The sequence below is a fragment of the Purpureocillium lilacinum genome, assembly GCF_023168085.1.
Source record: "Purpureocillium lilacinum CBS 284.36 DNA, scaffold_4, whole genome shotgun sequence".
NCBI classification, from domain to species: Eukaryota; Fungi; Ascomycota; class Sordariomycetes; order Hypocreales; family Ophiocordycipitaceae; genus Purpureocillium; species Purpureocillium lilacinum.
The window spans coordinates 3501645-3528008 of NW_027072114.1; the positions used below are offsets into that span (position 1 = coordinate 3501645).

The following is a 26364-nucleotide window of genomic DNA, read 5'->3' on the forward strand; positions in this document are numbered from 1 at the left end:
AATGGTCCGTGCAAGTCGGAGAGCAATGGGCAGACTTACAAGAGGCCACAGCTCGGCTACAAGCCTGAGCCGGTGTTGGCTGGAGGCCAGGCACCTCTTCAGTGAAACTGCAATGAGCCCCGCCCGGCCAGTGCTTCCTTGACGCGAGACATGTTTTCCTCTTGACGATTCCGCGATGACGACGAGCCGCCGGCACCATGTGTCTGTGGGACCTGGCTTTGCTTGACGCCCGGCTTCTCACTCAGGCGAACGTACCCCGCATTCGGGGACTTGAACCCGTTCTGGATTTGTTCGGCAGGCATGGTTGGTTGGTTGGTGGGTGGTATGGTAGAATGCAGTGGTGTGGCGCGGGAGTACTTTGTGTGGTGTGTGATCAATGCGCTCAATGAGGCAGGTGAAGAATTAAAGTGTTTACGGAGGATGCGTTGTGCTTGGACAAGACAAACCCTTTCGATTGAATTCAGACTTTTCGCTCCTTTTTATCATCAAGACAAACGCTGCGCAGGCTTCCGATTGCTTACGAGGTGTTCCGCGCGTTGTGAGTCGCCTAGAGAAAGCCTCATGGCGTGTTCCAAGCCACAGCCTGGATTAGCGAGCAATTTTGATCACAGCGTCGCGCCGATTGAGTCACAGGCTCGATTTTTTTTGCACGCCGAAACGTGAATTGGCGGCTGGAGGGCGCGCGACTGACGCACCGACGCCAATTGACATACGACGGGACGCGAGGCGCCCACGTGTGTGTCGTCATCGTGCCCCCGCAGTTGACGCTGCCTGATGACGGGCGACTCGCGTTGCTTACGCCGACCGAAAAGCATGCCGGGAATGGTACCCCGGCGGCGCTTGGCGGAGCGAGTGAGAGTCACGGTGGCTGATTCCAGTCCGGAAAACCCAACATAAGCGAGGAAGAGAGAGAGTCCAGATCAGCTGCCCCTTTGAGTTGTGTTCCTGGCAGCCAGGGGCCCGACTCCCGAGGACGGGGAGGCCCGTCAATGGCTAAATGAACCTCGCTCGACGTTTGTAGCACAGACCTCTACTTTTTTTTCTTTCCGATTATCTCACCGGAGCTACAGGCCTGTCCGGGGAAGCCTCTGGGGAAATACACGGCAACGGTTGACATTTGCGGGGGAGCATTGGCTAGGGAGACATCGCGCGGGGGAAGCGCTGACAATCGCCTATGCCTGATCCCGTCGGATCCTGCGATACATAACGGTTAATAGTAATGCTGCTGACCGACATATAATGGTGATGGCTTCGCTCGTCGATGATGCGGGCGGTCTCCAAAGACTTCACAGTTCTAAGGAATTGGTCACTGCACGTAGCCTGTCGCAATGCTTCTGCTTTCCCTCACCAAACTCGGTCTGCTCGCCGGAGCGGCAACCGCCGCGTCCCTCAAGGTCGTCAAGATCGGGACAACGCCAGACGGCAGCACTGCTCCAATCCGCGGCTGGAACTCATGGGGCACCCAGGCAGGCAAGTACCTCAGTGACGCGGACTACAACGAGGGCCACGTCCGGGGAATATGCGACAGACTGGCAAGCGACTTGAGGGGCAACTACCAGCTGTGCGGCCTGGACTCTGGCTGGTCCGTCGGCGACCACGGAGACGAGTACGGCCGCATCAACTACGATGAGAGCAAGTTTGTCATCCCTCGCTTCGCCAGCTACCTGCACAGCAAGAAGCTCCTCATGGGCATCTACATCGTCCCGGGCGCGTTCCTCAACGACTTCAACAAGACCATCGAGGGCACCAACACCAAAATCAGCGAGATCTGCGGCGCAACCAACGGCCTTGCCAGATGCCGATTGAAGTACGACCATCCAGACACGCAGAAATGGATTGACTCGAACGCGAGGCAGTTTGCGAGTTGGTAAGTCCGAAGACCTCACTTTTGCTTCACGGGCGCAGCTCAAGCATCGATTGATTGCTTGCTAACACGGCCAAGGGGCGTCGACTACATCAAGCTCGACTACATCACGCCCGGCTCCAACGACAATGGCGTCGACCTCCCACCCGACGAGAGCCCCGAGGTGCAGATGTGGCACAAGGCCATCAAGAAGACGGGCCGCAAGATGACGCTTGCCATCTCGTGGAAGCTCGACCGCACCAAGCCCTACTTCGACATCTGGCGCACCAACGCCGACTCGGTGCGCGTCGACCAGGACATCCAGTCGTACTCGCGCACGCCCTTCACCGACTGGTCGCGCGTCCTGCGCACGCTGACCAACTACCTCGAGTGGATCAACGCCGCCGTCGCCAACTACAAGACCATCGGCACGCACCCCAACCTCGACACCATGTACGTCCTCAACGACGGCAGCCTCAGCGGCCTGAGCCTGGACCAGCGCCGCTCCGTCTTCATCCACTGGATCGGCGCCTCGGCGGAGCTGAACCTCGGCGACGACCTCGAGCAGCCCGACGCGGAGGGCCTGGCGCTGCTCAACGACGGCGACGCCCTCGCTGCGGCGAGCTTCACGGCAAACTACCCCATGCAGCCACGCAACCCGGGATCCGGCGGCAACGCGTGGCTCGCGCAGAACGCATGGATCGCGGGGCCTGCTCCGTCGGGCGAGTTCATTGCCGTGCTGGCAAACTACGACGACGCCGGCACGAAGACGGTGTCTGCGTCGTTTGGAGACCTCGGCGTCTCGGGCAAGTACTCGTGCTTCGACGTCTTTGGCAAAAAGTCCCAGACCACGAGCTCGGGGCTGAGTGCCAGTCTCAACGGGGGACAGAGCGTCATGTTTCGCTGCACTCGCGCTAAACGCCGGGTGTGAGTTGATGCTTTGACACCATTGCTGTCCACTGCTCATCATGGCAGTGCTGGCAGACGAGTCGTCAATGCGCCTAGGTAGGCATCGGGAAAAAAAGTACGCGATGTCAATACTTGTGAAAGAGAAAAGAGAGTGACAGTGACCATTGTTCCGTCCTGGTTCGCCTTTTCGTTTTTTTGATCCTGTCCAATCGTTGTGCTTCATGCCCTGGATGGGCCTGCCTGCGCAGGTCAGATTGGAGCGCATCAGGAGAGAATACAAGCTGAACAAACAAACTTTGCGATATGGTTTCATTAGCATACATAGTTGGCCAATACATACATCATGGCCTGTGATTTCTACCCTCTTGCTCTGATGGGCACTGATCACCGTAGCTCTGAGCGCCGCCGGCACGCAAGTCATGCTGAAAAGGAACCTCTCAAGGTGAGAGAGGACTTCTTCCTGCGCCGCAGTCCAGGCTGATGTGAGAGTGCGACTAACACGGCAAAACACGATTACCATGTGACTCCGCCGTCATCCCTCCCCGCCCATGTCAGCGCGGCATCAAAACATGAGATTCGGGAAAGCCGAACAGACACACCATGAAGCAACCGAGCACCAGCCAAGAACCGAACGGGCAGGCTATTTGCCAACCTGCCTCATGCAAGTGCCGAAACATTGAACGGAAACATCTTCGGAACCTCGATTCATTGGTTCACTCTGCGCCAGCGCGCACAAGAAAGCCGACGCGCGAAGAATAGTCCCTGGCAGGTCCCGTGGGCGCTTCAGATCAGGCGGGCCAGCCCCTGGGATTGGTGCGGTTCTGGCTAGCAGAGCGGCCCTGGGCCCATTGGAGACTTGTGCGGAGATTCTTGGGGTCAGGTTGGCAGGGGGGAGCAGGTATTGCTTCAGATCGACGACCGCGAATTTGTCCGGCGCCACGTCCGCGGGAACGAACAGGTTGGCCAAGCCTCACATCCTCAAGTCCCGAGCGCAGGCTTGGCCTTGGTTGTCGCTAATGATCTAGCCCTGCGCTCTAACGGAACGGCAGCGGAGCGAGATGTTGGGTTGAGGCCCGATGCAGATTGATGGCTTGAGACTTTGGCTAGGTACGGGCTGCAACCCTTCTGAGTTCGCCGAGGCATTGATGGGCAATGTACGACTGCGGCGCGGCCAGACCCAGCGAGCACTCGACGTTGCAAGCCGCCCACGTGCGACTGTCGCATCCCCAGATTTTAAGCTCCAAGGGGGGTTGAACCAATGCTCCATTCGCTGCCGGTCTGTACATCACCAGCAGACTCATTGGCTTTGAGCGAATTAGAGAAGTCCTTGTTGCACACAGGTCTGATAGCATAGGGGCCCTGAAAGCTTGTTCGTTGTTGAAGAGAAGAGACCAGACGCTGTGTCCAGTATGGCGTTTGGGCCATCCGTCAACTGCAAAGTCGACTCAGGGAGCGGCAAAGCGGCATCACCAACGTGCATGTCCACAGGGCGGGCGTGCCTCTAAGCAGGCAACCAGGCACGGCAAATCCACATAAACTCCGAAGAAGACTCCATCGTTGGGCCCCATTCGGTAAGCCGTAACTACGAAGTACGCTGTAAAGTGCATACCTCTTGAAGACCAACCCTAGTCCTCACGCGGCCCGACGCTGGCAGCCCCCAGCTTGATGGAATCGAGAAGCTGGAGAAGCGGGGCCTAGCCATGCGGAGAAGACTGGACGGCCCAGAACCCCAGGTTTCTGCCCGTCGGTTTGCAAGAACTTGCGGGGTGGGTTCGCGTTTCTCAGTGGTCTCACACCAGACAAAAGTCGACGCTTCTCGGCCCCAGCCCCCGATGGCGGAACGCCACCACGGCATTCTCCCCTTGTGTTTGGCCAGTCCCTCTCTGCCGGACCGACATGGCCCTTTCTGGGGCCCTCTTGCCGCCCCGCGAATTGGCTTTTGTTCTCTTTGCCCGAATATATCCCCATCCGTGGCGCGGGGCGGTTACAACGCCATTTGCCCAGACCACGCGCGAACGTCCTCGATCGCCAGTAACGACAACCAGACCATGGGGGGACATGCAGCAAACACCAGGCCAGACCACAGCAACACTACTGCACATCGCAGGCAGGCCCGTCCCCGGGCCAGCGAGCGGCGGCCGTCTAAGTCGTTTGTTATATAACTCCAGCTAGCGGCATCACAAAAACCTGGGGGATCAGCATTCCGCAGCAGCAGCAGCAGTCCCTTGATGCATTGGTGTCATCCGGCTTCTCCCCTCCGTTCGTCACCACCAGCGTTAGCCCACCCATATTCGATCCCACCTCGGCATTGATCGCGCAGTCACCGCTTCGCGATGGAGAAACGCGACTTGGGCACCGCCGACCAGGTCGAGGTCGAGCGCACCCTGACGCAGGTCGCCAAGGACGCGACCCTCACCGATGAGACGCTCAACCAGAACGCCCTCGAGGGCACTGCCGACGAGCACGAGCTCACCGTCATGGACGCCCTCCGAACGTATCCCCAGGCCGTCGGCTGGGCGCTCGTGTCGGCCACGTGCGTCATCATGGAGGGCTACGACACGAACCTCCTGTCCAACTTCTTTGCCTACCGTGAGAGATTGATGCCCCCCCTCCTTCTTTTCCCCCTGAGAGTTGATGATGCGAACAGCGTTCTTGGTGGAAAACAGCCTCGTTCCTCATCCGCTACGGGCACTTCGTCGGCGTCACGCCCGAGACCCCCACGGGCTACCAGCTCACGCCCTCGTGGCAGGCCGGCCTCTCGCAGGGCTCCAACGTGGGCTCCATCCTCGGCTGCCTCGTCAGCGGGTACCTCGTGTCCAAGTACGGCTCGCGGCGGGTGCAGCTCGGCGCGCTGCTCTCTCTCACGGCCTTCATCTTCGTCGTCTTCTTCGCCCCCAACCTGACGGCCCTCGTCATCGGCGAGATCCTTTGCGGCTTCCCCTGGGGCATCCTTGCCACCACGGCCCCCGCCTACGCCTCCGAGGTGCTCCCCATCGCCCTCCGCACTTACATGACCTCGTATACGAATATGTGCTTCATCATCGGCCAGCTCATCTCCGCGGGCATCCTCAAGGGCCTGTCCACCCGCGAGGACGAGTGGGGGTACAAGATCCCCTTTGCCATCCAGTGGGTGTGGCCCGTCTTCCTCGTGCCCCTTATCTGGTTCTCGCCTGAGTCGCCGTGGTATCTCGTCCGCATGGGCCGCCTTGATGAGGCCGAGGCCTCGCTGCGCCGCCTCCAGTCCCCCAAGGCGACCAACGTCGACCCGCGCAAGACCCTCTCCGTCATCGTCTACACGAACAACCTCGAGAAGCAGCTGCGCGTCGGCACCAGCTACTGGGACTGCTTCAAGGGCACTGAGCTGCGCCGCACCGAGATCGCCTGCGTCGTCTTCGCCGGCCAGATCCTCTGCGGTATTTGCTTCGCCTACAACAGCTCCTACTTCTTCTCCCAGATGGGCCTCGGCACGAGCACCACCTACTCTCTCGCCCTCGGCGGCACCGGCCTGGCGTTTGTGGGCTGCCTGGTCAACTGGTTCGTGCTCATGCCCAACTTTGGCCGCCGCACCATCTACGTCTGGGGCATGGCCGGCATGTGCGTCGTCCTCATCCTCATCGGCATCCTCAACGTGTGGACCTCGCACTACTCCGTCGCCTTGGCGCAGGCCTGCCTCACCATGGCGTGGACCTTCATCTTCCAGCTCTCCGCCGGGCAGCTCGGCTGGGCTCTCCCCGCGGAGATGGGCTCGACGCGGCTGCGCCAAAAGACCATCTGCCTGGCGCGCGACTCCTCCAACATCATGGGCACCATTGGCGGCACCCTGCAGCAGTACTTTATGAACCCGCAGGCCTGGAACCTCAAGGGCTACACCGGCTTCTTCTGGGGCGGCACCTGCTTCTGCGTCTTCGTCTGGAGCTACTTCCGCCTTCCCGAGACGTGGAACCGGTCGTACCACGAGCTCGACGTGCTGTTTGCGAAGCGGGTTCCCGCGAGGAAGTTTGCCAGCACACCAGTCGATCCGTTCGACGAGCACGACATCAGCAAGATCACGGGCAAGGCTCAGGACGCCGCCGACCGAGTATGATGGGGGACAATCGAGACCCTTGGTGCCTCCGTCGCCGCCTATAGTCTCGTAATATATGATATTGCCTATGTACATGCCTTTATGATGCCCAGGCCGGCTATGCAATATATACTGAACCTGCAACGCTAACCACACGCTTGCCTTGTGTACTCCGCCACCTTTGCATTAGTAGTTGACGCTGAACATGCTCCAAAAGTGTTGATTGTCGCTCTCCTGGAGATCTCCGTCGACGCTGGCGAGCAAGTAATGGCCCGACCCCATCTTGAAGGAATATCCCTTGCTCGGCGTGAATCCGACTTCAAACTTCATGGCGTCGCCCTTGTCGTTGCAGAGCTTTTCACTGTTGCAAATGTACCGGCCGTCCGCGGCGTTGCTGAGGATAAACTCGGTGCCGCCAAGCTCCAGGACGTGCGCAACCCAGCGTTGGCCAGCCGAGTCATGTTTGTCTGTGGCCTTTGTCGCGCAGATGCCGTCCTGAGAGCCGCATGCCGAGCCCGACGTAAGCGCCTGGCCGTTTATTTCTGGAACAAGGAAGCGACCCTCCGTAAGCTTCCCCCGAACGGGCTTGAAACCCTTTTCCACGAGGCCCGGTATGTCGCTAATGACACCATTGCCCTTGTACGGTACGGGCGGCTGCTGGTTCGGGTACTGGGACTTGCAGTGCGAGGAGCCATCATAATTGCCGTTGCCATCCTTATGCGGCTCCGGCGCGTTCGGCAGGCTCGGCAAGCTGGTATCGGGGTGATCAAAGTCAAACGCTGCGACCAGGTCACCCATATGGTCGCGGCGCCATTCGACCATCTCTCTGGTCGTCACGTTGCGACCCTTAGCAGCCTGCCATTGCTCAATGAAGAGCAACTGCGAGTTGTGATCCGAGTGTTCTGTGTATACACCACCCTTGCGCGTCCACGGCGAGATGATGTAGAATGGGACGCGGAAGCCCGGTCCGGCAAAGGTATGCCCGACTTGGCCATACGGATCATTGAGCCACTCGCCGATAGTGCCCTCAGGAGAGCGGTAAGGGTCCACGTGGTCGAACCAGCCGCCTGTCTCATCATACGAGATGATAAGTGCGGTCTTGGAATACTTTGGTGACTTCGTGACAGCCTCCACAATCTTGTTTTGCAGCCAGGCACCATCGTGCGGTGAGTAGGGAGGGTGCTCCGCCAGCTCCGCAGGCCCGATGATGTACGAAATCTCCGGCAGCGTCCCGTTAGCAGCCTGAGCATAGAAGGTGCTAAGAGACCGCCCCTTCATGCCCTTCTCGTAGAGGCTGGATCCCTTCTTGGCCTGCTGGAACTGTTCGAACCACGCCAGGGGATTATCGTCAAAGTTATCCGCGTCTTGGTAGACCTGCCAGCTGACCCCGGCATCTTCGTAGTATTCGGCAGCGGTCTTCCACTTGAGCGGGTAGCAGTTGATCCCATTCTCGCACCCGGGCGTCTCGTTGTTATCGATGTATGGGTTTCCTCCTTGGTCTGGCCTTTGGGGTGAGCCGGGGACGTTGATGGAGCCGGAAGACCAGACGACGCGATTTGGTGACGTCGAGGCAATGACAGACTCCTGATACATGTCGCCAATCACCCAGCCCTCGGCCAGGGCCCACTGCGTCGGTATATCCTGTCGCTTGTAGAAGCCTATGCTGTAAGGAGTGTTGTCTGTGGCCCAGCGATCATTGGTTCCGTGATTCCACGCCGCGTGGTTGTTGTACCAGCCGTTGCTACCAGCCAGCATGCACTGAGTGGCCCCATTCCAGTCGCCTCCCAGGTAGTTGATATACCACGGCGTAACGTAGTCGGCGTCTCTAGATGGTGACTTTTGTTTCCAGACGGGCACTCCATTGTTGGTCTGGAGGTTGGCGTCGTTGAAGCCGCGCACGCCAGCCATTGTACCAAAGTAATGGTCAAAGGCGCGGTTCTCTGTATGACGACCGGTTAGACTCTTGTCTCAGCGCGTGGGATACTAGCGAAAGGGATTGGCAATACGAACCTTGCATGAAGAGGACGACATGGTCAATATCCTTCAAGCTACCAGCGCTCGCAGGACCGACGGCTGTTGCCAGCAGAGCCGCCGCAGCAGGCGCAACGGACTTGAAGCCAGTCATGTCGAATTAAGAACCCGCAAGACGACTTCTTTTTATTTTCCTGTGGTGCCTGGCTCCAGGTGCGCCATGTCTTGGACGGGCGGCGACAGCGCATATATATGCGGAGGTGCAAGTCATTGTCGACACGCGCCTCATACGCCTGTCTCGGGAATGCAGACTATGCTTCCAACCACCACTCCCTTGGAAACACCCCTTCGCCACCCCAACCGCCCGCCAAGCACGGCAGAAGACAGCAATGCCGTCTCCTCCACACCACAAGACCCCCGCGATGTGGAGTTACGATCTGCTGAGTCCGATGGAATAGGAAGTTCCAACAGCCAGTGGAACGTTGCCTTGTGGTGGTGGGAACGGCCGAGCAGTCTGAGCTCTGCGTGCTCGAGCCAGGCCCTGGCATATGATTTCCGTCTCATAGTCGAAAATAGAAGGCCGATTCTTCCGTGGGGTCCCAGCCGAAACGCACAGGACGCACGCGCCTCATGGTGTTCTTATCGCCGTGCCGGATTCGAGACTTGACACCCACGGGTCCTCACCCAACGGCGCTACTTGCCATCACCGTCTCGCCAGCTGCCGAGCTGCCGACCATCAAGACGGTGACGTTGATTCTTCTCTGCAAAAAATGTCCGCAGTATAGCGAATGGTTCGGTTGACTCCACCACGTGCTGAGATCCTCGCGTGAAAGCAACAGGCTCGGCACTCGCCTCCGAGCCGCCCCCGTTCCCGCATGCACGCAGGACCGATCAGGCTGGGCGTGCAAGTAATGAATGGTTGTAGTCCCGGGGCCTTGGGTGGGTCACACGGCCGTGCATCATCGGCCGCATGCCGCGGGGTCTGATTCGCGTGCCCCTCGCAGGTGCATCTAGGACGGGCGATCTCGACGCCGCCGCTCCTGTGCCACACCATGCATCTATGCTAGCCAACTAGCCACGGCTCTGCTCAATGATGTGCCTTGCCGCGCCCACCTGCCGCGCAGCGCGGTCCGGACCTTGTCGAACCTCACAGCGTTGCCGCTATATCTGATGGTACGTGTGGTGAATACGATGCGCCGGCGATATGCCGCCTCGGCCCGTCAACGGTCATGGCCAAGGCGCAGTAGCCTGCGCAGACACTGTAGCGGATTTTAGCGGTGACATACAAGCGCCCCTGCTTTCATGCGTGTAGTGGTCTATCCCCGGGCCTATTACAATGAACCTATGTGCTCATACACAACTCCGCTGCGGAAGGGTCTATGCCCCGGATGTGATCGAGGTCATCCTCTCCTCCGACATGCAGCCCGGCTACCATGCCGGTGCCCATGTGGACCAGCATGTGGCAATGTAACATCCACAACCCGGGGTTGTCCGCCGTCAAGCGCACTACAACATGTCCTCTCCGCGGCACGCTAATTGTGTCCTTGATCACGGGGCTCTCCAGGTTCAGTCCAGCGGGTGGTGCCTCAGACTCGTACGGATTGTAGCTGCCCCATCCGTCGCGTCCATCGGCCCTAAAGGAAGACAGGACGTGAAAGGAGTTTCCGTGGAGATGGATCGGATGTGCGCCGTCGTCGAGATTGTTGATGACAAGATCAACGGTGACGGGCTGGTTGGGTTTAGTTGCGATAAATGGAAGCAGCTGGTGCTCGTCCCAGGCAGTGCGGTTGAGTGACAGGAGGGCCGGTGTCTGTGTCTGCCACGTCGTATGGTTCACGAAACCGAGGGGCTTGTTGTTGAAGCGCGATAGCTTCTGAGTCTTCATGTACAACAGAATGGTCTCCTGAGCTTTGGCTGGCAGGGCCGTCGTGCGAGTAGACGCGGACGTCAGGGTTGCCAGGTCGCGATGATCTTTGCCGAGTTGCAGCGTGGTTGTCTCTTCCCGCATAGTTACAATGCCTGCGGGCAGAGCATGAAACGTCTGATTCGGATTCAGCGCCTCGTTAGGAAAGCCGCCAAAGTTCCTAGAGGGACATAGGTCAGGACCCGTGTGTCATAGGTTGTGCTATGTAGCATCTCGCGACACGCCAAGAGACTTACTCCTCGTCGAGATAAATGTTCATGCGGGGTAGTCCGCTATCTCCTTTGGCCCACTTGAGCAAGACGTCGGCTCTCTCCCCGGGGTATAGGATGCCGACTGATTGGCCCGCATCTCTGCTCACGGAGCCCGCGCCGTCCACGGCAACAGGCTCCAGTGTCGCTCCGTCTATCTTGATAGAGAAGCCCGCGAGCGAGCCCGTATTGATCAAGCGTAGCCGCGCTGGAGAGTCGGACCGCCGCGCGAGTAGCGGCTTGACATCGGTCTGGCGCTTTTGGGTGCAGTTCAGTGGCCGAGCGGGAACCGCCATGGAACAATTGTACCGCCCGTTGCCGTTGACAAGCAGCGAGTCTGGGACGGGCTCGTTTCCGAGGCTAGAAAAGTCGGCGAACCAGGCGAGCACTTCTGCTTGTGCGCGGTGATACCAGTCGCCAATGAGGACCAGGACGTCGTCTCCATGCTGCGTAAGGGGGGCAGTAGGGTCGTGCACGACGAGCCCTCCGTAGAGTCCATCACCGCGCTGGACTTGGCTGTGACTGTGCCACCAAAAAGTGCCATGCTCGTCGTCCCCAATGGTGAAGTCATAGACGAAGTCGCCACCGGGCGGAATGGGGCACTGCGTGAAGCCAACAGCCCCGTCCATGCGGTTGAAGCCCTTCATGCGGAGGCCATGCCAGTGGATTGACACGCCTTCTGAATCGAGGCCATTGAAGACGTTGACGACAAGTCTGTCGCCAGGCCGGGCTTCGATGGTTGGTCCCGGGAAAGCACCTGGAGTCTGTTAGTGAAAAGCGCGCAGCTCATGTAGGGGTGAATGCTACCGTTGACAAGATAGACTGGCTTTTCCACTCCGTCGGGCGCGCGCACTCCGCGGGTGATGTTCCAGTCAAGCGTCAGCGTTGTCGGTGCTCGCGCCGCGTGCTTGTCTGGGTGAAGGCGGATAGCAAGCTGGTCGCTTTCCGAATGGTGAGAGGCGACCGACGGTGATGCGCCGCGACCAAGAAAGCCGAGCAAAGGCAGTGCAAACACCGATACCAGCACGACAATACCTATGATGGTCCATCTCGAGGAGCCCGCGAGCCAGGTTCTGAAGGTGGCCGCCGAGTTGCTCCGGTGCGTGTGTGTGGGAGGTGACTTGGTCTCGGTCTCGTCCTCCTGCAGCAGGCCGCGGTCCTCCTCGGAGTCACGGTCCCTCATCTTGGACGGGCTGGGTCAAAGCGTCGCCGGCGGGCGCCTTCCTTAGCAGCCAGAGCCCATCGCAACTTCCGACTGCGCGCTGCAACGGGATCATGGGATGAATTGAGGTGAAGAGGTGGAAGGATGAAAGGGCCTGCCTTGTCTGCTGGCATCCTGTCCACTCCACAGGCGGGTGTTGGTAACAGCGTGCAGCATAGCAGCACTGGGCATGTGGCGGCGTGGGACGGTCCTGCAGGCTAGTGTGTACATACTACATAATACTTCGTACTGTAGTAATACACTGCTGGCAAAGTGGGAAGCGCGCCCCCGAAGCCCCCACACGCGACTTCCTCGTGCAACAGCACGCGCCCAATCAGCATACCAGCTGCCGCCCCCGTGCGCATTGTCTGTGGCAAGTGCGACCTTGGCCGCCCGGCACATGCGCGCCGACTCGGGCCGTTGGAGCACGAACCAGATTGAGCCAACTTGTTCTCCGAATCTGCAACCAACTGCCAGAGATCAATTCAAAATCTATTACCCGTCAACCTCTACAGTACTCCGTGTCGCGCTCCGTACCGTGCTTCATGCCACCTTGGCTTCATCCGCGATCGCGGTCCTGCCGTTTCTGTCGCGTCAATCACAGAGCCATTTTCCACGTCTCCGCCTTGGTACCGGGCGCAAAACTCAGCGACTCCTCCTCCCTCACCAGTTGGAACCCGAACGCCCTGTATATCTTCCTCGCCGGCGTCAAGAGGCTGTTTGTGTAGAGGACCAGGTCCTTGTACCCGACTTCCCTGGCAAAGTCGATGCAGTTCTGCACCAATCGCCCGCCCAGACCCATCCCCCGCGCGCCGTGCTCGACCAACAGTGCTCGGATCCTCGCCGTCTCGGGCATGTCCTTGTCGTTCACGAGGAAGACGCAGCCGAGAAACACGCCGTCTCGCTCTGCAATCCAGCTGCGCTCGATCTGTGGGTTATACTGGTCGACAAAATCTGCCATGATGCGTGCGACCATGGCCTCGAAGCGCTCGTCCCAGCCATAGTCGTCGAAGTAGACGATGGCGTGCCGGCTGATGATGTGCCCGATGTCTCCAGGGCGGTGCTGTCTCAACACGAGGACGTTCGGCTTGGCCAGCATGGTGGGCAGTTTTGTGCGTTGGTGGTGGAGCTAACTGGATGCTGGACACCCACGACCTTTGTCAACCTGCCAGCAGAGCACGAATCGAGCGCCACGGCTCTTAAAATGGAATTCATTGCTACCTTCAGCTTCGTTGAAGCCATGTCTCGAATGTCGGCCAAAGGCGTGCTATCTGGCAGATTTGTCAAAACGGGCCCTGTTCCTGCAGCGTTGTCGATCCAAGGGCGCGATCTTGACGAGCGCCACCACGCGACCAGGGTCCAACAGATCTGTTGGACGACCCTCCAACACCCACACTATGCCGCCTTCCGTCGCCATCTCGCACCCAGCCCTTGCAGCAGCACTGTTGGAATCACTGACACACCGACTATCATGGCAATGGGAACGGCCGTGCTCCTCGCAAACCCAAGCGCGTTGATCATTTGGGGAAACCTAAATGCCGTCAGCATCACCTCAGCTTATGCGCGGGCAGTTTAACTCCGGGAACTCACCAGAACGGCCCAATGAATCCCCAAATGTGGCGCACAAAGATTACAAACGTGCCGACCGCGGCTCCGTCGTGAGGCAAACAATCGACGGCGTACGTTATCATGACCGTCGTCACGACCTGATTACCGGCGCCGCCAATGGCCATGCCCACGTCCGGCGTCACGTCCCACGTATCCGACGCCGCTCCCAGCTGCACGAGAAACACGACGACCCCGCAGATGGTGAGCAAATACCCAAAGTAACTCAGCCACAGGCGAAACTCTGGTTTCGGTGCCGCGCCCTCCCGTCTCGATGCCAGCCTCATCCAATGGTCCGAAGCGAATCCGCCTCCAAGCTCCCCGATGACGGTTCCCACGATGAATGCGATGTACTGCAATCCCACCTTCTCTGCATCAAAGCCCCATATTTGCGGATAGATTTGTGGCACCATGAGTGTGGTCATGACACAACCCCAGAGAAAGATCATTGCGTACGCCACGGCCGCTATGGCCACATTTGGATTGGTGACAAGCGTCAGCGGATGCAGGAAGTCGTACCAGGTAAGGCGAGTCGGGTCGACGCGCCGGAACTTAAGAAGGCGCTGTGCCGCCGAAGGCCTGGGCCTGGCCTCAAGGGCGGGATCGTGGACGTATCGCGTCTCAGAGCCTAGGAGCGCGTACGCCAGCAGTTGCGCGCCGTTGGTCTATTACCCGTTGTCAGCTTCGGCACAAATGAGCCGTCCGAGGAGGCTTACGATGGCGAGAGTCCAGTATATCCATCGGTACCCGACCCTCACGGCGACGAAACCAAACACCAGCGGCCCGACCGGCACGCCGAGGGTCATCATCATGGCCCACACGCCCATGTACCGCCCTCTCTCCTTCTTAAAGAAGGTCTCGCCCACGACACCGCTGCCTAGGGCGAGCGGCGGGCTAATGAAGAATGCTGTGAAAGCCCGAAAGAAAGCCATCGCCGAGTAGTTGTGCACGACAGCACAGGCAACGTTCCCGACCAGGCTGAAGAGCAGAGAGGCGATGAATACAGGCCGTCGGCCGTAAACGCGGGACAACGGCTGCCATATCAGCGGCGCGACGCCGAGGATGGCGATAAAGACAGAGACGAGGTAGCTTGCATCTTGCACAGATACCTGAAGGTCCTCGGCGATGGAGACAAAGGTACACTGGATGGCCGATGCGGTGAAGAGGCCGATGAAAGAGTGGAAAGCGACGAAGAAGAGGTTCAGGTCTTTCTGCGAGCTGTCAGGCGCTTCGCCACGGGCCACTGCCTTTGGACGGCAACTCACCTTGGGTCGTGACCAGTTCAGCGGGTCGTCGTCGCTAGGGGACGGGACCGGGTCCAGCTCTACGGTTCCGTGGCGGCGTAGCAAGTATTCGCGATGGGAATCGGTGAGTCCAACTCCCTCATCCTGCAGGAAATCTAATGGTCAGGCCGGGCGCGTGAAGCGTGAGTTAACGGTGGGAGACGCACATGACTGTCATCGACGTGGCCAGCCTCCTCTTTGGACATTGTGGGCGGCGGTGCATTCATCATTGAAGGGGATCAACCGCTCTTGCAACGAGGCCTGGGGGCGGCATCCTATTAATGATGGCTTCGATATCTACCCCATGGGGACGTGATCCTTGCCATGCTGCAACCATACCCATACTAGGACTGGTTTCACACGCTTGCGCCCACTCTGAACCAGCAACTCCAAGGCCCAAGAGATTGCTCAATAATATGTTAGAAGGAGCATCGGTAATTCCTTACGAATGAGTGCGCATGATTCGTCCGTCCCACGGGGGTGGTGGGCAACCCCGACGTGGGATGCGAGCGGACCTGGGGATGGTGCAGCCGCACAGCAGCGTCCAAAACGCCATCCGGGGTCGCACTCCACGTCCGACGGGGGTTTCCGCCGAGCCCCAATCGGAGGCTGGTGGACCGGCGCCCAACTGCCGAGCGGGGCCGCACCACGGACCATGGTTCACGTCTCTGGGCGTCGTCGATCCAGATTAGGCATCATGCCGTAAGGCGTGGTGGTGTTTCCCAGCTAGGACCGGTGGCTTGAGTCTGCACGTCTCGCGTGGCAGCAACTATGGTGCGCTTGAGCCAAGCAGAATATGGTCGAGACTTGAGACTACGAGTCACGGCAGCGAAGCCTCGATGCTTCCCTCAGCTCGCTTCGCCCTCCCACACAAAGTCTTGCTTTGCGCCGGGGATCAAGGGTCGCAGCGCCATGCCATAATCTCCCGCGTTGGGCGCCCGAAGGATCGTGTGGATGTGGAATCGCGCCGGCTCTGCGTTTGTCAGGAAGACGCCCGAGTGATGGTCAAACTCGACGACAATGACGGGGCTCTGGATGCGATAGTAAAACGGGGGACCACCACCATTGGTGCCACTTTCGTCAAAGCCCCCGATCCAGGAAAAGTACGTCTCGTGGAACCAGGCGCGAGCCTGCGTTAGTCGCATCGCCTGCGCACGAGCCGGCAGGTACAGCAGGTACTGGGCGAGGATGTCGCTGGCAAGGTCCTGCAGCGATGGATCCAGCTCTGCCAGGCATACTCCTTCGTACGGCACCACGCGGTTGTCGCGGAACGCACCGCACAGGTGGCGCTGGTCATCATGGTTCCAGCGGCCGCGCGGCATCGCCGGGTCCTTCATCTGTGCGTAGGTCTGCGCGCGACGCTGCATCTCCGGCGTGAGGCCGCGCATCAGGCGCAGACCCAGAGCCTCCTCCTCATGCAGGATCCGCGTGCCCTGGTAGGGTCCTGCGTCGATGACATTGGGCTCTGCGCCGGTGAAGCACGGGGAGAGCACCATTTGCGACTTATAGAAGAAGGCGCTGAGGCAGAGGTGGTGTCCGTAGAAGGAAAAGCCCCATGGCCTCGTCGTCGAGGGCTCGTCGCCGAAGAGGACAAAGTTGTACGAGTATTCGTTCATGATGGCCGGGGCTTGGACCAGCTCGCCGAGGAAGCCGTTGATGCGCATGGCCGCCACGGCCTTGTCGTAGCCCTCGGGCGACATGCACGCGCGGAGCACCTCCATGACAGCATCGCGCAGACTGCCGGACACCTCATCAAGCCGGATACCCTTGTCGTACAGCAGGAACTCGGGATTCGACCATGACCGCCACTCGGACGAGTCGATGTGATAGTGTACTCGCCGGCGCTGCATCACGTCCATCTGAGCGAGGGCACGCTTGGTGGCGTCGACGATGTCCTCCATGGGAATGCCCTGGTCCTCGAGCTCAAACAGCCCCGGCCTGACGACGCCTACACCTCAAGGTCAGTCCAATGCCCTTTTCGGTGCGTGGCGTATAGTCATGTTGGCCTACCGTCGGAGGTGATGCCCTTGAAGGGCTCGGCGTGGAGGCTCTGCCAGTGGGTGTACAGGGCGTGCAGCCACGGCGGAGACTGCTGATCCTTGAACACCTGGGCGTACTGGTACGGGTCCTGATTCTGCATAGCCACGAACCGCGGCGTCGAGAGATCCGGGAGATGCTCCCTAAAGGCGCTCTGGCCGTGGTTCTCTGAATCCGCCATCATCAGTGACGTCGTCGATTTGCGTGGAAGCCTTGGGGGATGAGCACAGCTTGAACGACAGGCGCTGCTCGAGACCTGGTGCGGCCGCGTCAGTCACATAAATCTTCAACACTTTGAGCTCTGTGCGCGCACTTTTCATTCATCCGCAGCCGGTGCAGGCACAGGATACCGGTCGCCAGTCGAAATGCCCTCCCGGATCTCCGCCCGCCGTGCCGATGCCCCGCCCGCCGCCGGGCCGGGGGGGCTGGGCCGCGGCAATCTGCATCCCCATTGGACGGGCCTGCTGCTGCATCCCCGGACCAAGACACCGGACTGGGCGCGCCGAGGCCGGGACGCGATGGCATGGATCCGCATCCGAAGGTCGGCGGCGACTTGATTGTCTATTTCGTTGTTGAGCTGCGGGCGAGGTGACAAAGACGGCCGGTGCGCCCTGTTTCGGAACGCAGGTCCAAGCAGAGTCAGCCACTCGGAGTGAATGGTGAACTTCACTGTGGACGCCTGAGCCAACATACCCTACACCGCGGCATTCACCAGGACATTCATCGTGGGGGCAACAGACAATATGGCGTCAGCTTCTTTTTCGCGTATGCTGGTCTACACTTCGGAAATTGCAATTTAGGATTATGGCTCCTAACATTTCCCTAAACAGGCCTCGTGCGCTTCGTTCCGAAATCGAACCCATCGTCCGTCCACATCGGCGAACCCACGGACCCTGAAATTGATGTTGGTCTGGCACTCCGGCAGGGTCTCACTGTCGAAGCCGCCACCTTTTCTGGCCAGTCCGTGCTCTCTCCGGGACATCGCACTGGGAACACGGAGACGATTCTGCGCGTGCTCTCGCCCCTGGCCGCAGAGGAAGTTGGCACGATCCGCTGCATCGGACTCAACGTACGGCTTTCGACCTGAGAGGTAGCCCTCGTCTCTCATCATACTAATCGACGTGTCCGTATAGTACAAACAGCACGCCCAAGAAGTCGGCCTCGCGCTGCCAACCGTCCCCACCGTCTTCCTGTAAGTATTTCATTTCGCATTCCCCCACGTATACCAGGGGGATAACACATCAAAGCAAACCCAGCACATGCGTCGGCGACCCATGGCCGGCCGCCACGCCGCTGCCGCACCTCACACAAAAGGATGACTGCGGCGACTACGAGGCCGAGCTCGCCGTCGTCATAGGCAAGACGGCCAAGAACGTGCCCGAGGAGCGGGCCATGGACTACGTGCTCGGCTACACGGCGTGCAACGACGTGTCGAGCCGCACGAGCCAGTTTGAGCAGAGCCAGTGGTGCTTCTCCAAGGGCTTTGATGGGTCGTGTCCGCTGGGTACGTGTTCACCCTCTTGCCGGCCCCCGAATGATGTCGTCTATTCTTGCGTTTCGTGTTACTTGATCTCTTGGTGGATGCTAATGCGGGAGCTGGCAGGACCGACGCTGGTGTCTGCCGCGCTGGTACCCGACCCCTCGGCATTTCGTGTGCGGGGGCTCAAGAACGGCGAGGTCCTGCAAGACTGCGGCGCAGAGTGAGTCTGTCCCATCCCATACACAACGAATCCATCCCGCGTCGATATAGGTAGAGATCCGAGGTGCAAGGGGCAGGCGCTAACACGGCAAACAATCGCAGCGACCTCATCTTCAGCATCCCCAAGCTGGTCAGTTTTCTGTCGCAGGGCACCACGCTGCCCGCCGGGACGGTCATCATCACGGGCACGCCGGCGGGTGTGGGCGTCGGGAGGGAGCCCAAGGTGACGCTGCGGCGGGGGGACGAGTTTGCGGTAGAGATACTGCCGCATATAGGTACCTTGGTCAATTTGTTTGAGAACGAGGAGAGCTGAGCTGGATCAAGACTGGGGTTGGTGGTAAATGCCGGTCTCGTAGAATGAAATACTGGAGCGGAGTGGACTGTCTGCACCGTGATACCCCGTGTCTGAACATCTCGACCGACAATAGAGCAGCGCCGCACAGATAATGCTCCCCTCCAATGCATTATAACAAATCGAGCCATATCGTCAGTAGTCTTCTTCAATCTGTCGGTACGAGGACAACCACGCTACCATTCTACCATGAACCTCCCAGATGGCACACTATGCACTTGCTCAAGTCTCAGGATATACACCAACGGTAAGACGGATCGTAATATCACCCCAACAGCTTCGGAATCTCCGCCTTCAAATGCGCCACCACCGCGTCCGGCCCCTCCCTCACCTGCAGCCCATACGGAATCGCATGCGTCTTGACGTGCGGCACGATGCGCCGCGCCGTGGCCTGCATCTCGGCGCTCTCCTCGGGCGTCCACATGGATGCGCAAAACTGTTTTCACCACACGTGGCCCTTTGTCAGCCTTCCCAGTGCAGTGTGATTTGCTGCCATGTAGGTAGTCACGAGTCACGATTCTGATTCCCCCGACAGGGCGAGGGCGGCGCGTCGGTGAGCGTGTAACGTACCAGGAGATCGGGCTTGAGGGCCGTCACGACAGACTCGACTTCGTCTTTGCCTAGATTTATCCCCATGCACGTCAGCGCGCTCCTTCGTTCCACGCCATCATGCGTAAGGAGGGGACTGGATGGCACGGTTGGAGGGAGGCTCACTCGTGCAGTTGCCAACGTAGTCAATCGTGTACCGGTCCGCCAGGTCGCTCGCCACGCGCCCGATCAGGAGCTTGGCCCGCTCGGGGGCGTTGTTCACCGTGACGAGCCGATACGGGCCCTTGGGAGGCGCGGGCGCGCCTGTCGAAGGCATGATCGATGATGCGGGCAGTAGCAACGGGTCTGGCGGGGTCTAGTGTTCTGTACTGTCTGGCCGCTGGCTCGCAGGTCGGACTGTCGTGTCGAAGTTAGGCCCGCTTCGTCCCGTCTCGGATATTTCTATGCTGCACGTCATTGCCACGCGCAGGTTTGCGTCTCATCCGGCTCTACAATCCGATGTTCCCGTGCCGGCCGGGACCTGCATCCAACGGGTGTCCCCCCCGTCCCGGTCGGGCTCGGCTGGAGGCGGACGGACCGCCCGCCTGCACTGCAATGGCAGCGGCAGCGGCAGCGACAGCGGTGGTGGCCCTCCCCCGGACCAATGGCATTACACGGAATACAGCCCCCGGGCCGGCCATCCCCCCGCCGATTGGCCTCCCCGTCACAGGCTCCCACTGGTCCCTCCGCTCCCGCTTCCCGCGTTTGAGGGGCATCCATGGATCATTCTCCTCACCCGGGCTGCCAAATTCCGAGGCGTGTCCGCAACATGTGGCATATTGTTTTTCCAGATGGGATCGGTCGGGGTAATCGTTTCAAATGTGACGCTGGTTGGTTGGCTGTGGGCCCGGGTCGGGTAGATAGATGAGGGGGCGTCTGGCGCAACACACCACCAGATGCAGGGTCGGATCGCGGGACAAGCTTTCTGGTTCGTATTTCAGCTGCAGGTGCTTCCTCTTGGAGGCAACTCACAGATGCACTGCTAGCCTATAGCTCCCGCAGAAATCCCAATTTATATCAGGGATCCCCATCTTCCTATTTTGGGAATTCTGAGGGCATCATCGTCGTGCCTCCACCCCGAAACATGTCGCCACACGCCATGGACGGCCAGCCCGGCACCGGTCCCGTCGCGCGCGACTTGCGCATCGCCATCATCGGCGCCGGTACGGCACCAACCCCCCCGACTCGAGTTGTTAACACATAAGCGCATGTGGCTGACGATACTTGTGTCTAGGCATGGGTGGCCTGGGTTGCGCGCTCGCCCTTGCCAAAAAGGGCTTCAGCGATGTACACGTCTACGAGGATGCGTCCGGGCTGGGCTTCGTTGGCGCGGGGATCCAGCTCGCGCCGAATCTGGTCCGCGTGCTTGACCGCCTGGGCTGCTGGCAGGGGATCGAAGCCGAGGCCACCGACATCGTTGAGACTAGCATTCGAGGTAGGCAGAAAACAGCAACCCAGCTATTGCAGCTCAAGATGAATCTGGATTTACGTTGACGGAATGTCAGACGGCTGCTCCAACGAGGAGCTGACTCATGTCCACATGCCTGACATTCGACAAAAGTATGGTCATCCTCATTGCACCGGCCACCGTGCCTCCCTCGCCGGGGGGCTATATGAGGCGTGCAAGGCCGAGTCCGCCGTCACGTTCCACCTCGGCCACACGCTATCCAGCATCGACGCTTTCGAGCCGCAACCGGTCTTCACGGTGACGACTCGAGAAGGCAGCTCACGCCAGGTGACCGCCGACGTCCTTCTCGCTGCCGACGGCGTCAAGTCTGTGGCGCGGACGCACCTCATGAAGCGCCTCGGCGCGACCGTCGACGTCGAGGATACCGGACAAGCCGCCTATCGCGTCATGTTGCCCCGCGAGGAGATGGCCGCGGATCCCGAGATGATGGCTCTGCTCGATAGCAACCAGGTGACCCGGTGGATCGGAGAGAGGCGCCACTGGATATGCTACCCCATTGCTTCGCGGACAATCTACAACATGTCCTCGATCCAGCCCGACATCAACTTTGCATCTGCGCCGTCCATGACCTATACGACCAAGGGGTCTAAAGACGCGATGCTGAAGACATTTGACGACTTTTGCCCGTTGATTCGACGCATGCTCGACCTCGTTCCCGACGGCGAGGTCTGCGAATGGAAGCTGCGGGTGCATAAGCCACTGCCAGCGTGGGTTCACGGCTCTGTGGCACTCATGGGTGACGCGTGCCACCCGACGCTGCCGCACCTCAACCAAGGTGCCTCCATGGCAATCGAGGACGGCGCCGTGCTGGCGGAAGTCCTGAGTAGAGCGCCGAGCTCATCGGCCGATACCATCAACAAGTCTCTCCGCGTGTACGAGCTGCTCCGGAAAGAGCGAACCACGACACTCGTCAACCTAGCCGCGCACTCGGGACGCGTCCTCCACCTTGGCGAGGGAAAGGCCAAGGAAGAGCGCGACCGCGAATTTGCTGCATCGCGGGCTGAGGGCTCCAGCGTCCCAGACAAGTGGGCATCGCCGGACGTGCAAAAGATGATATATTCGCACGACTGCATGCTCGAGGCCGCCGAAAAGTTTGAAATGCTTTTCAACCAGCTCGATCAAGCACCCGTCGGTTCTGAGGAGTAGCCTGAAAGTGATGGGATGAGGTTGCCGACAGTCAGGCTCCTCAGATGAAGCCAGCCGCATCAAAGTCGCTAATGCCTTCGTGCTGGCCCATGGTGAGAAATCCCGTGCCCATAAAGTCATCTTGGCCGACGGCCCCAAACATCTCGTCGATGCAACTGGAAATCACCTCTGGGCGGAACTCTTGCGGAAGTCCATTGGCACCGCCCGGTGTCGGCTGAGACCATTCGATACCCTCCGGTACGGTCGCGGCCGTGGGCGCCGGATCATGGATTTGGTCGTCGACACCGAATGCTAAGGACTGCCGTCAGCCTAGGCAAGAGGCTAGAATCAAGGTCGCCTTACCTATGTTCTTGAGAAAGTTAAGATACCGGTGGAGGCAGCGGTGCGCCTTGCGACTCATGATGCTGGTGCCCCCCAGAGCTCGCAGCGTATCGAGGCTGGTTCTGAGCATGGCTTCGGCGTCCGGGGTCGCGATGCCTATCGTTCCTATGCTGAATCTGAGGTTGGCTGCGAGCAGCCAAAATGCAAAGGAATGGATGCTGGTCGATAGCACTGCGAGGTATCAGCGAACGCCCACTCGTCCGGTCCAGTTCGACGCACTCATGTAGTTGCAGGTCCACCACACGGCGTTGCAGTTGAGAAACACCCGCCTGTGTTGCAATAGACTAGTGACGAGCTGGAGCCATTCTCGCAGCGCCCACAGATAGTTCTTGAGGAGAGACAAGGCAGCGTCCTGCAAGACCCCAGAAGACGCAGTCTCACCAGTGCTTGTAATCCGCTCCAGTACTCTCATGAGCAGCGACCCGTGAATGAGCATCATCGCGCGATAATGAAATATGGACAGCAGTATGGTATAGCGTTCCTGGTCCATCGCTGCCGCTGAAAAGACGCTAAAATCTGCGTTGGATGTGATGATGCCGGGCGGCGCGATGCCCTCGCGCCACTGCTCTAGCTTCCACGAGAGGTCGATGGTCCTAGCGACCAGGTCGCCAAGCGCCAATCGGTGGGAGGAGCTGATGTTGGAGCTGTACAAGGAGTCGACCGTGACTCCTAGGATTTCGTGCAGCGCCCTGTGCCAGTCAGCATTGCCACGTACCGCACGCAATTGCACATAGTCTGTCATACGTGAGATGTCGAAAGTAAATCAGGCTCTCCCGCGAGCACGACCCGTCCGTCGTCCGGCTCGGACGCGCCGGATCAAGTAACTCCAACAGGTCCATCCGGACGTTCTGCAGTGGGATGAGGGCTGGACGAGCGAGGCCAGCGGTCATGATCCTACATCAAGCACATCAGCGTGTGTCGCCGTTACGGTAGCGCCGCCAACGCACCTGTCCTGGTTGACAACAGCGAACCACAGGCGTGCCCGGATTTCCTTGTCCTGAACAGCCAAGTATTCATACGACGCAGGGGCGTGAATGCCGAGCTGGTAGGCCACTCGCACGGCCAGGTAATGCGGCACCCAGCTTTCCATCGACCTCTGCGTGTTTTGCTGAAAGCTCGCAAGCAGGAGCAAGGCTTGTACTGTGTTCCATGAGCAGCCACACTCGCGTTGCAGAGAGAACAGGGGCTTACGTGAGTCAACCGTGGGGATGTACAAGGTCTTTTCGTCGAGCAAACCAAGCGCCCTGCGGTAGTACGGCTCCGGAGATCGATCATCGAGCGTTTGCAGCGCCTGAGCAAAGATTATGCTCAGCAGAGCCTGCGCCGACCTCTGCGACATCTGCCAGCCCTGATCGCGTGCGTCAATGACGTCGATCTCTCTGAGCACCTGCGACTCGCTAACGTATGGCAAGACGGCGCCCACCGTGTCGAAGAAGCGCGTCGTCCACTCGACAGCCAAAGCGCGCCCGGGGAAGGAGTCATCGTCAGGTTGCAAGTTGCGGTAGGCCGACGGCGGCATCATGGGCAGTGGAGGAGCGCGCGATGCCTCATCTGCCTCGGTGGCTTGGCCCTGCCTGGAAGGTTCCTGGTACCGTACGGTGCTGCGATGGCTCACATTTTCGATGCTGGCTGAGAGAGACCAGAAGAAGGCGTGATTGGAGCTCGAGCCTGACAAGCTGTGAGTTTCGGGGACTTGGAGAGGGATGCCAATCAGGCGCCCGAGGCTCACCGAAATAGCCAATGTCGACAACGGGCGGGTGGTCAAAGAGCCCGGTGGCGATGGCATCGGCCGTGGACTCTGGCGTCTGGGCCGTGGCCTTGCTGCCGACGTCGGAGAAGCCGCCGTGACTCGTCTGGCCAGGCGACTTGTCGCGGTCGAGCGGCTGCATATGGGAGTAGGCCGAGCTGGGCGCATCCGCGCTCTGCGGACCAAGGCCGGCGGCGGCGAGCTGGGCTTCGAGCTCCTTGACGCGGCTTCTCAGGGCCATATTGGCTCTGCAGTGGTTCGCGGTTAGTCGTCGTCATCAGCCGTGGCAGTGGCACGCGCTCACTTTCGTTCCTCCTGCCGGTCCATGCGCTTGTCGCGGCCGCTCTGCGTATACACGCACTCGGCGTTGCACTTGGCGCAGCGCTCGCACGTCGGCCTGTTGCCATCGCACTGCGGGCGAGCATGTGTAGTCAGTAACCATGAGCGGCGATGAGAGGACGAGATGAGAGGCTCGCGCCCACCTTGGACTTGGTCTGACGACAGGCATTGCAGGCCAGCGACGCCCGCGGGCGCTTGGTCAGCGGGCGGCTCGTGTGCTCCATGAGGCGGGTGCTCTGAGCCTTTTGGCAGCCATGCGACTGAAGTGAAGGTTGCGAATGGATACAAGACTCTCCGCAAGGTGGATGGAGGAGGGCGAGGTTGACGCGTTGTAAGAGCTGAGTGTTCAGGAAATGACTGGGGTGGGAGAGGAAAAAGGCGGGGCAGCCATCCCGCCGGCGGCACGTTGAAGAAGCTGGAACCTGGAGGTCCGGGGGCGCCCCACCGTCGCGCCCAGGCTTTCGGCTTCTGGACCGCCGCCTCGGCGATGATGTGCTTCAGGGCAAGCAGTCAGTGGCTGTACTCTTTCCGCACCCAAGGCGACCGACATGCACGCCCGGATGCTACACGAGTCAGGCATCCGTAGCCACTGCACGAAAGTGAGACAACGTCTCAGATTATTGCACAACGACAACAAGGACATACGTACGCTTTCTTGACAACTCCTAACTTAGGAGTCCTAAGTTAGGCCGGCCCGTTCCGTGCCTTCCGACTCTATGTATTTATCTCAGTCGCAAGACCAACAAGTGTCGCCCGAACAACACTCGGCTGCAGTGTTTGCAAACTCTCACGTTTCGGTTGCCACGACTTTGAGCAAAAACAAAGAATCCTCTTCTCTGCTCGTTCCTTCTGTCATATACCCAATGTTGCCCTTTTCGTCAAAGGATGCAGCCGCGGCGTTTGGCCTGGGCGCCAGGGATCTGACGAGGAGCTTCCCACTGCAACCCTCAGGGATATGCCGACCCTGCTCTTGGCCCGTTGTCTCCTCCTGGCATGACTGACTTGACGGGGACAAAACTGCGACTTTAAACAATGAAAAACACGGGATAGTCGCAACAGACGATTGCGCAGGGCAAATGGGCCCACCACAACTTGGCGCGCGTCGTACTTATGCAACTACATCAACGATGGCCCAGAGTTGCTAACGAGTTGGGATTGAAGCAACGTATCACAGCGCAACAACCAACGACAACGCAGTCATCATTTCCGTGGGACTTGGAAGCTGACAAACTGCGCTTCTGTGTAAGGCAGCCGCCGTTTCAGCTTCGGCCCGACGCCGCCTCTGTCGAGTTTCGACCTCTCGCCCACGCCGCCCGGGCCAGCCTCCGCTCCGCAACAGCCGCCCCGTCCGGCCAACAGCTGTCTGAAAAGACGACGCCTGGCCTTGATGACGAACCTGGAAGGGAGAGTTACGCGCTCGGCTAGCCACTCAGGTCTCGAATTGGGGCGCGCACGCTGTCATCGTCGCCCGGCGTGGCCGACGACTTACGTGCAAGAGATATGGCCGGCACAGCTTGCCGAGGATCATACATGTCTGCTGCATTGAACAGCACTGTGATG

The 26364-nt window shown here is 59.7% G+C and overlaps 11 protein-coding genes across 11 annotated transcripts; 4 read left to right on the top strand and 7 right to left on the bottom strand.

The window, feature by feature from the left end:
- Nucleotides 1-1328: 1328 nt before the first annotated feature.
- PLICBS_006225 (uncharacterized protein) lies at nucleotides 1329-2774 on the top strand (the record flags this gene model as incomplete). The annotated part of the gene is made up of 2 exons (XM_018320004.1): nucleotides 1329-1867; nucleotides 1943-2774. 2 exons carry the CDS (start codon nucleotides 1329-1331, stop codon nucleotides 2772-2774), a joined length of 1371 nt encoding a protein of 456 aa, XP_018182478.1.
- A 2311-nt stretch (nucleotides 2775-5085) lies between these two features.
- PLICBS_006226 (uncharacterized protein) lies at nucleotides 5086-6836 on the top strand (the record flags this gene model as incomplete). The annotated part of the gene is made up of 2 exons (XM_018320005.2): nucleotides 5086-5341; nucleotides 5419-6836. The coding sequence occupies 2 exons, from the start codon at nucleotides 5086-5088 to the stop codon at nucleotides 6834-6836; spliced, it is 1674 nt and encodes a 557-aa protein (XP_018182479.1).
- A 165-nt stretch (nucleotides 6837-7001) lies between these two features.
- PLICBS_006227 (uncharacterized protein) lies at nucleotides 7002-8940 on the bottom strand (the record flags this gene model as incomplete). Its single annotated transcript, XM_018320006.2, has 2 exons — nucleotides 7002-8755; nucleotides 8826-8940. 2 exons carry the CDS (start codon nucleotides 8938-8940, stop codon nucleotides 7002-7004), a joined length of 1869 nt encoding a protein of 622 aa, XP_018182480.2.
- Nucleotides 8941-10128: 1188 nt separating this feature from the next.
- On the bottom strand, nucleotides 10129-12141 carry PLICBS_006228 (uncharacterized protein; the record flags this gene model as incomplete). The annotated part of the gene is made up of 3 exons (XM_018320007.2): nucleotides 10129-10870; nucleotides 10947-11715; nucleotides 11766-12141. The coding sequence occupies 3 exons, from the start codon at nucleotides 12139-12141 to the stop codon at nucleotides 10129-10131; spliced, it is 1887 nt and encodes a 628-aa protein (XP_018182481.2).
- A 616-nt stretch (nucleotides 12142-12757) lies between these two features.
- PLICBS_006229 (uncharacterized protein) lies at nucleotides 12758-13258 on the bottom strand (the record flags this gene model as incomplete). Its single annotated transcript, XM_018320008.1, has 1 exon — nucleotides 12758-13258. The coding sequence occupies one exon, from the start codon at nucleotides 13256-13258 to the stop codon at nucleotides 12758-12760; it is 501 nt and encodes a 166-aa protein (XP_018182482.1).
- Nucleotides 13259-13426: 168 nt separating this feature from the next.
- Nucleotides 13427-15253, bottom strand: PLICBS_006230 (uncharacterized protein; the record flags this gene model as incomplete). The annotated part of the gene is made up of 6 exons (XM_018320009.2): nucleotides 13427-13430; nucleotides 13619-13690; nucleotides 13750-14429; nucleotides 14481-14975; nucleotides 15030-15152; nucleotides 15215-15253. The coding sequence occupies 6 exons, from the start codon at nucleotides 15251-15253 to the stop codon at nucleotides 13427-13429; spliced, it is 1413 nt and encodes a 470-aa protein (XP_018182483.2).
- A 642-nt stretch (nucleotides 15254-15895) lies between these two features.
- Nucleotides 15896-17265, bottom strand: PLICBS_006231 (uncharacterized protein; the record flags this gene model as incomplete). The annotated part of the gene is made up of 2 exons (XM_018320011.2): nucleotides 15896-16995; nucleotides 17058-17265. 2 exons carry the CDS (start codon nucleotides 17263-17265, stop codon nucleotides 15896-15898), a joined length of 1308 nt encoding a protein of 435 aa, XP_018182485.2.
- A 562-nt stretch (nucleotides 17266-17827) lies between these two features.
- PLICBS_006232 (uncharacterized protein) lies at nucleotides 17828-19096 on the top strand (the record flags this gene model as incomplete). Its single annotated transcript, XM_018320012.2, has 6 exons — nucleotides 17828-17849; nucleotides 17915-18153; nucleotides 18218-18276; nucleotides 18332-18588; nucleotides 18688-18784; nucleotides 18886-19096. 6 exons carry the CDS (start codon nucleotides 17828-17830, stop codon nucleotides 19094-19096), a joined length of 885 nt encoding a protein of 294 aa, XP_018182486.2.
- A 304-nt stretch (nucleotides 19097-19400) lies between these two features.
- PLICBS_006233 (uncharacterized protein) lies at nucleotides 19401-20000 on the bottom strand (the record flags this gene model as incomplete). Its single annotated transcript, XM_065600891.1, has 3 exons — nucleotides 19401-19571; nucleotides 19706-19755; nucleotides 19850-20000. 3 exons carry the CDS (start codon nucleotides 19998-20000, stop codon nucleotides 19401-19403), a joined length of 372 nt encoding a protein of 123 aa, XP_065456963.1.
- An 822-nt stretch (nucleotides 20001-20822) lies between these two features.
- PLICBS_006234 (uncharacterized protein) lies at nucleotides 20823-22337 on the top strand (the record flags this gene model as incomplete). Its single annotated transcript, XM_018320013.1, has 3 exons — nucleotides 20823-20886; nucleotides 20958-21158; nucleotides 21229-22337. The coding sequence occupies 3 exons, from the start codon at nucleotides 20823-20825 to the stop codon at nucleotides 22335-22337; spliced, it is 1374 nt and encodes a 457-aa protein (XP_018182487.1).
- A 40-nt stretch (nucleotides 22338-22377) lies between these two features.
- Nucleotides 22378-25028, bottom strand: PLICBS_006235 (uncharacterized protein; the record flags this gene model as incomplete). Its single annotated transcript, XM_065600892.1, has 8 exons — nucleotides 22378-22628; nucleotides 22680-22889; nucleotides 22938-23407; nucleotides 23463-23612; nucleotides 23666-24386; nucleotides 24448-24713; nucleotides 24770-24876; nucleotides 24948-25028. The coding sequence occupies 8 exons, from the start codon at nucleotides 25026-25028 to the stop codon at nucleotides 22378-22380; spliced, it is 2256 nt and encodes a 751-aa protein (XP_065456964.1).
- Nucleotides 25029-26364: the final 1336 nt, after the last annotated feature.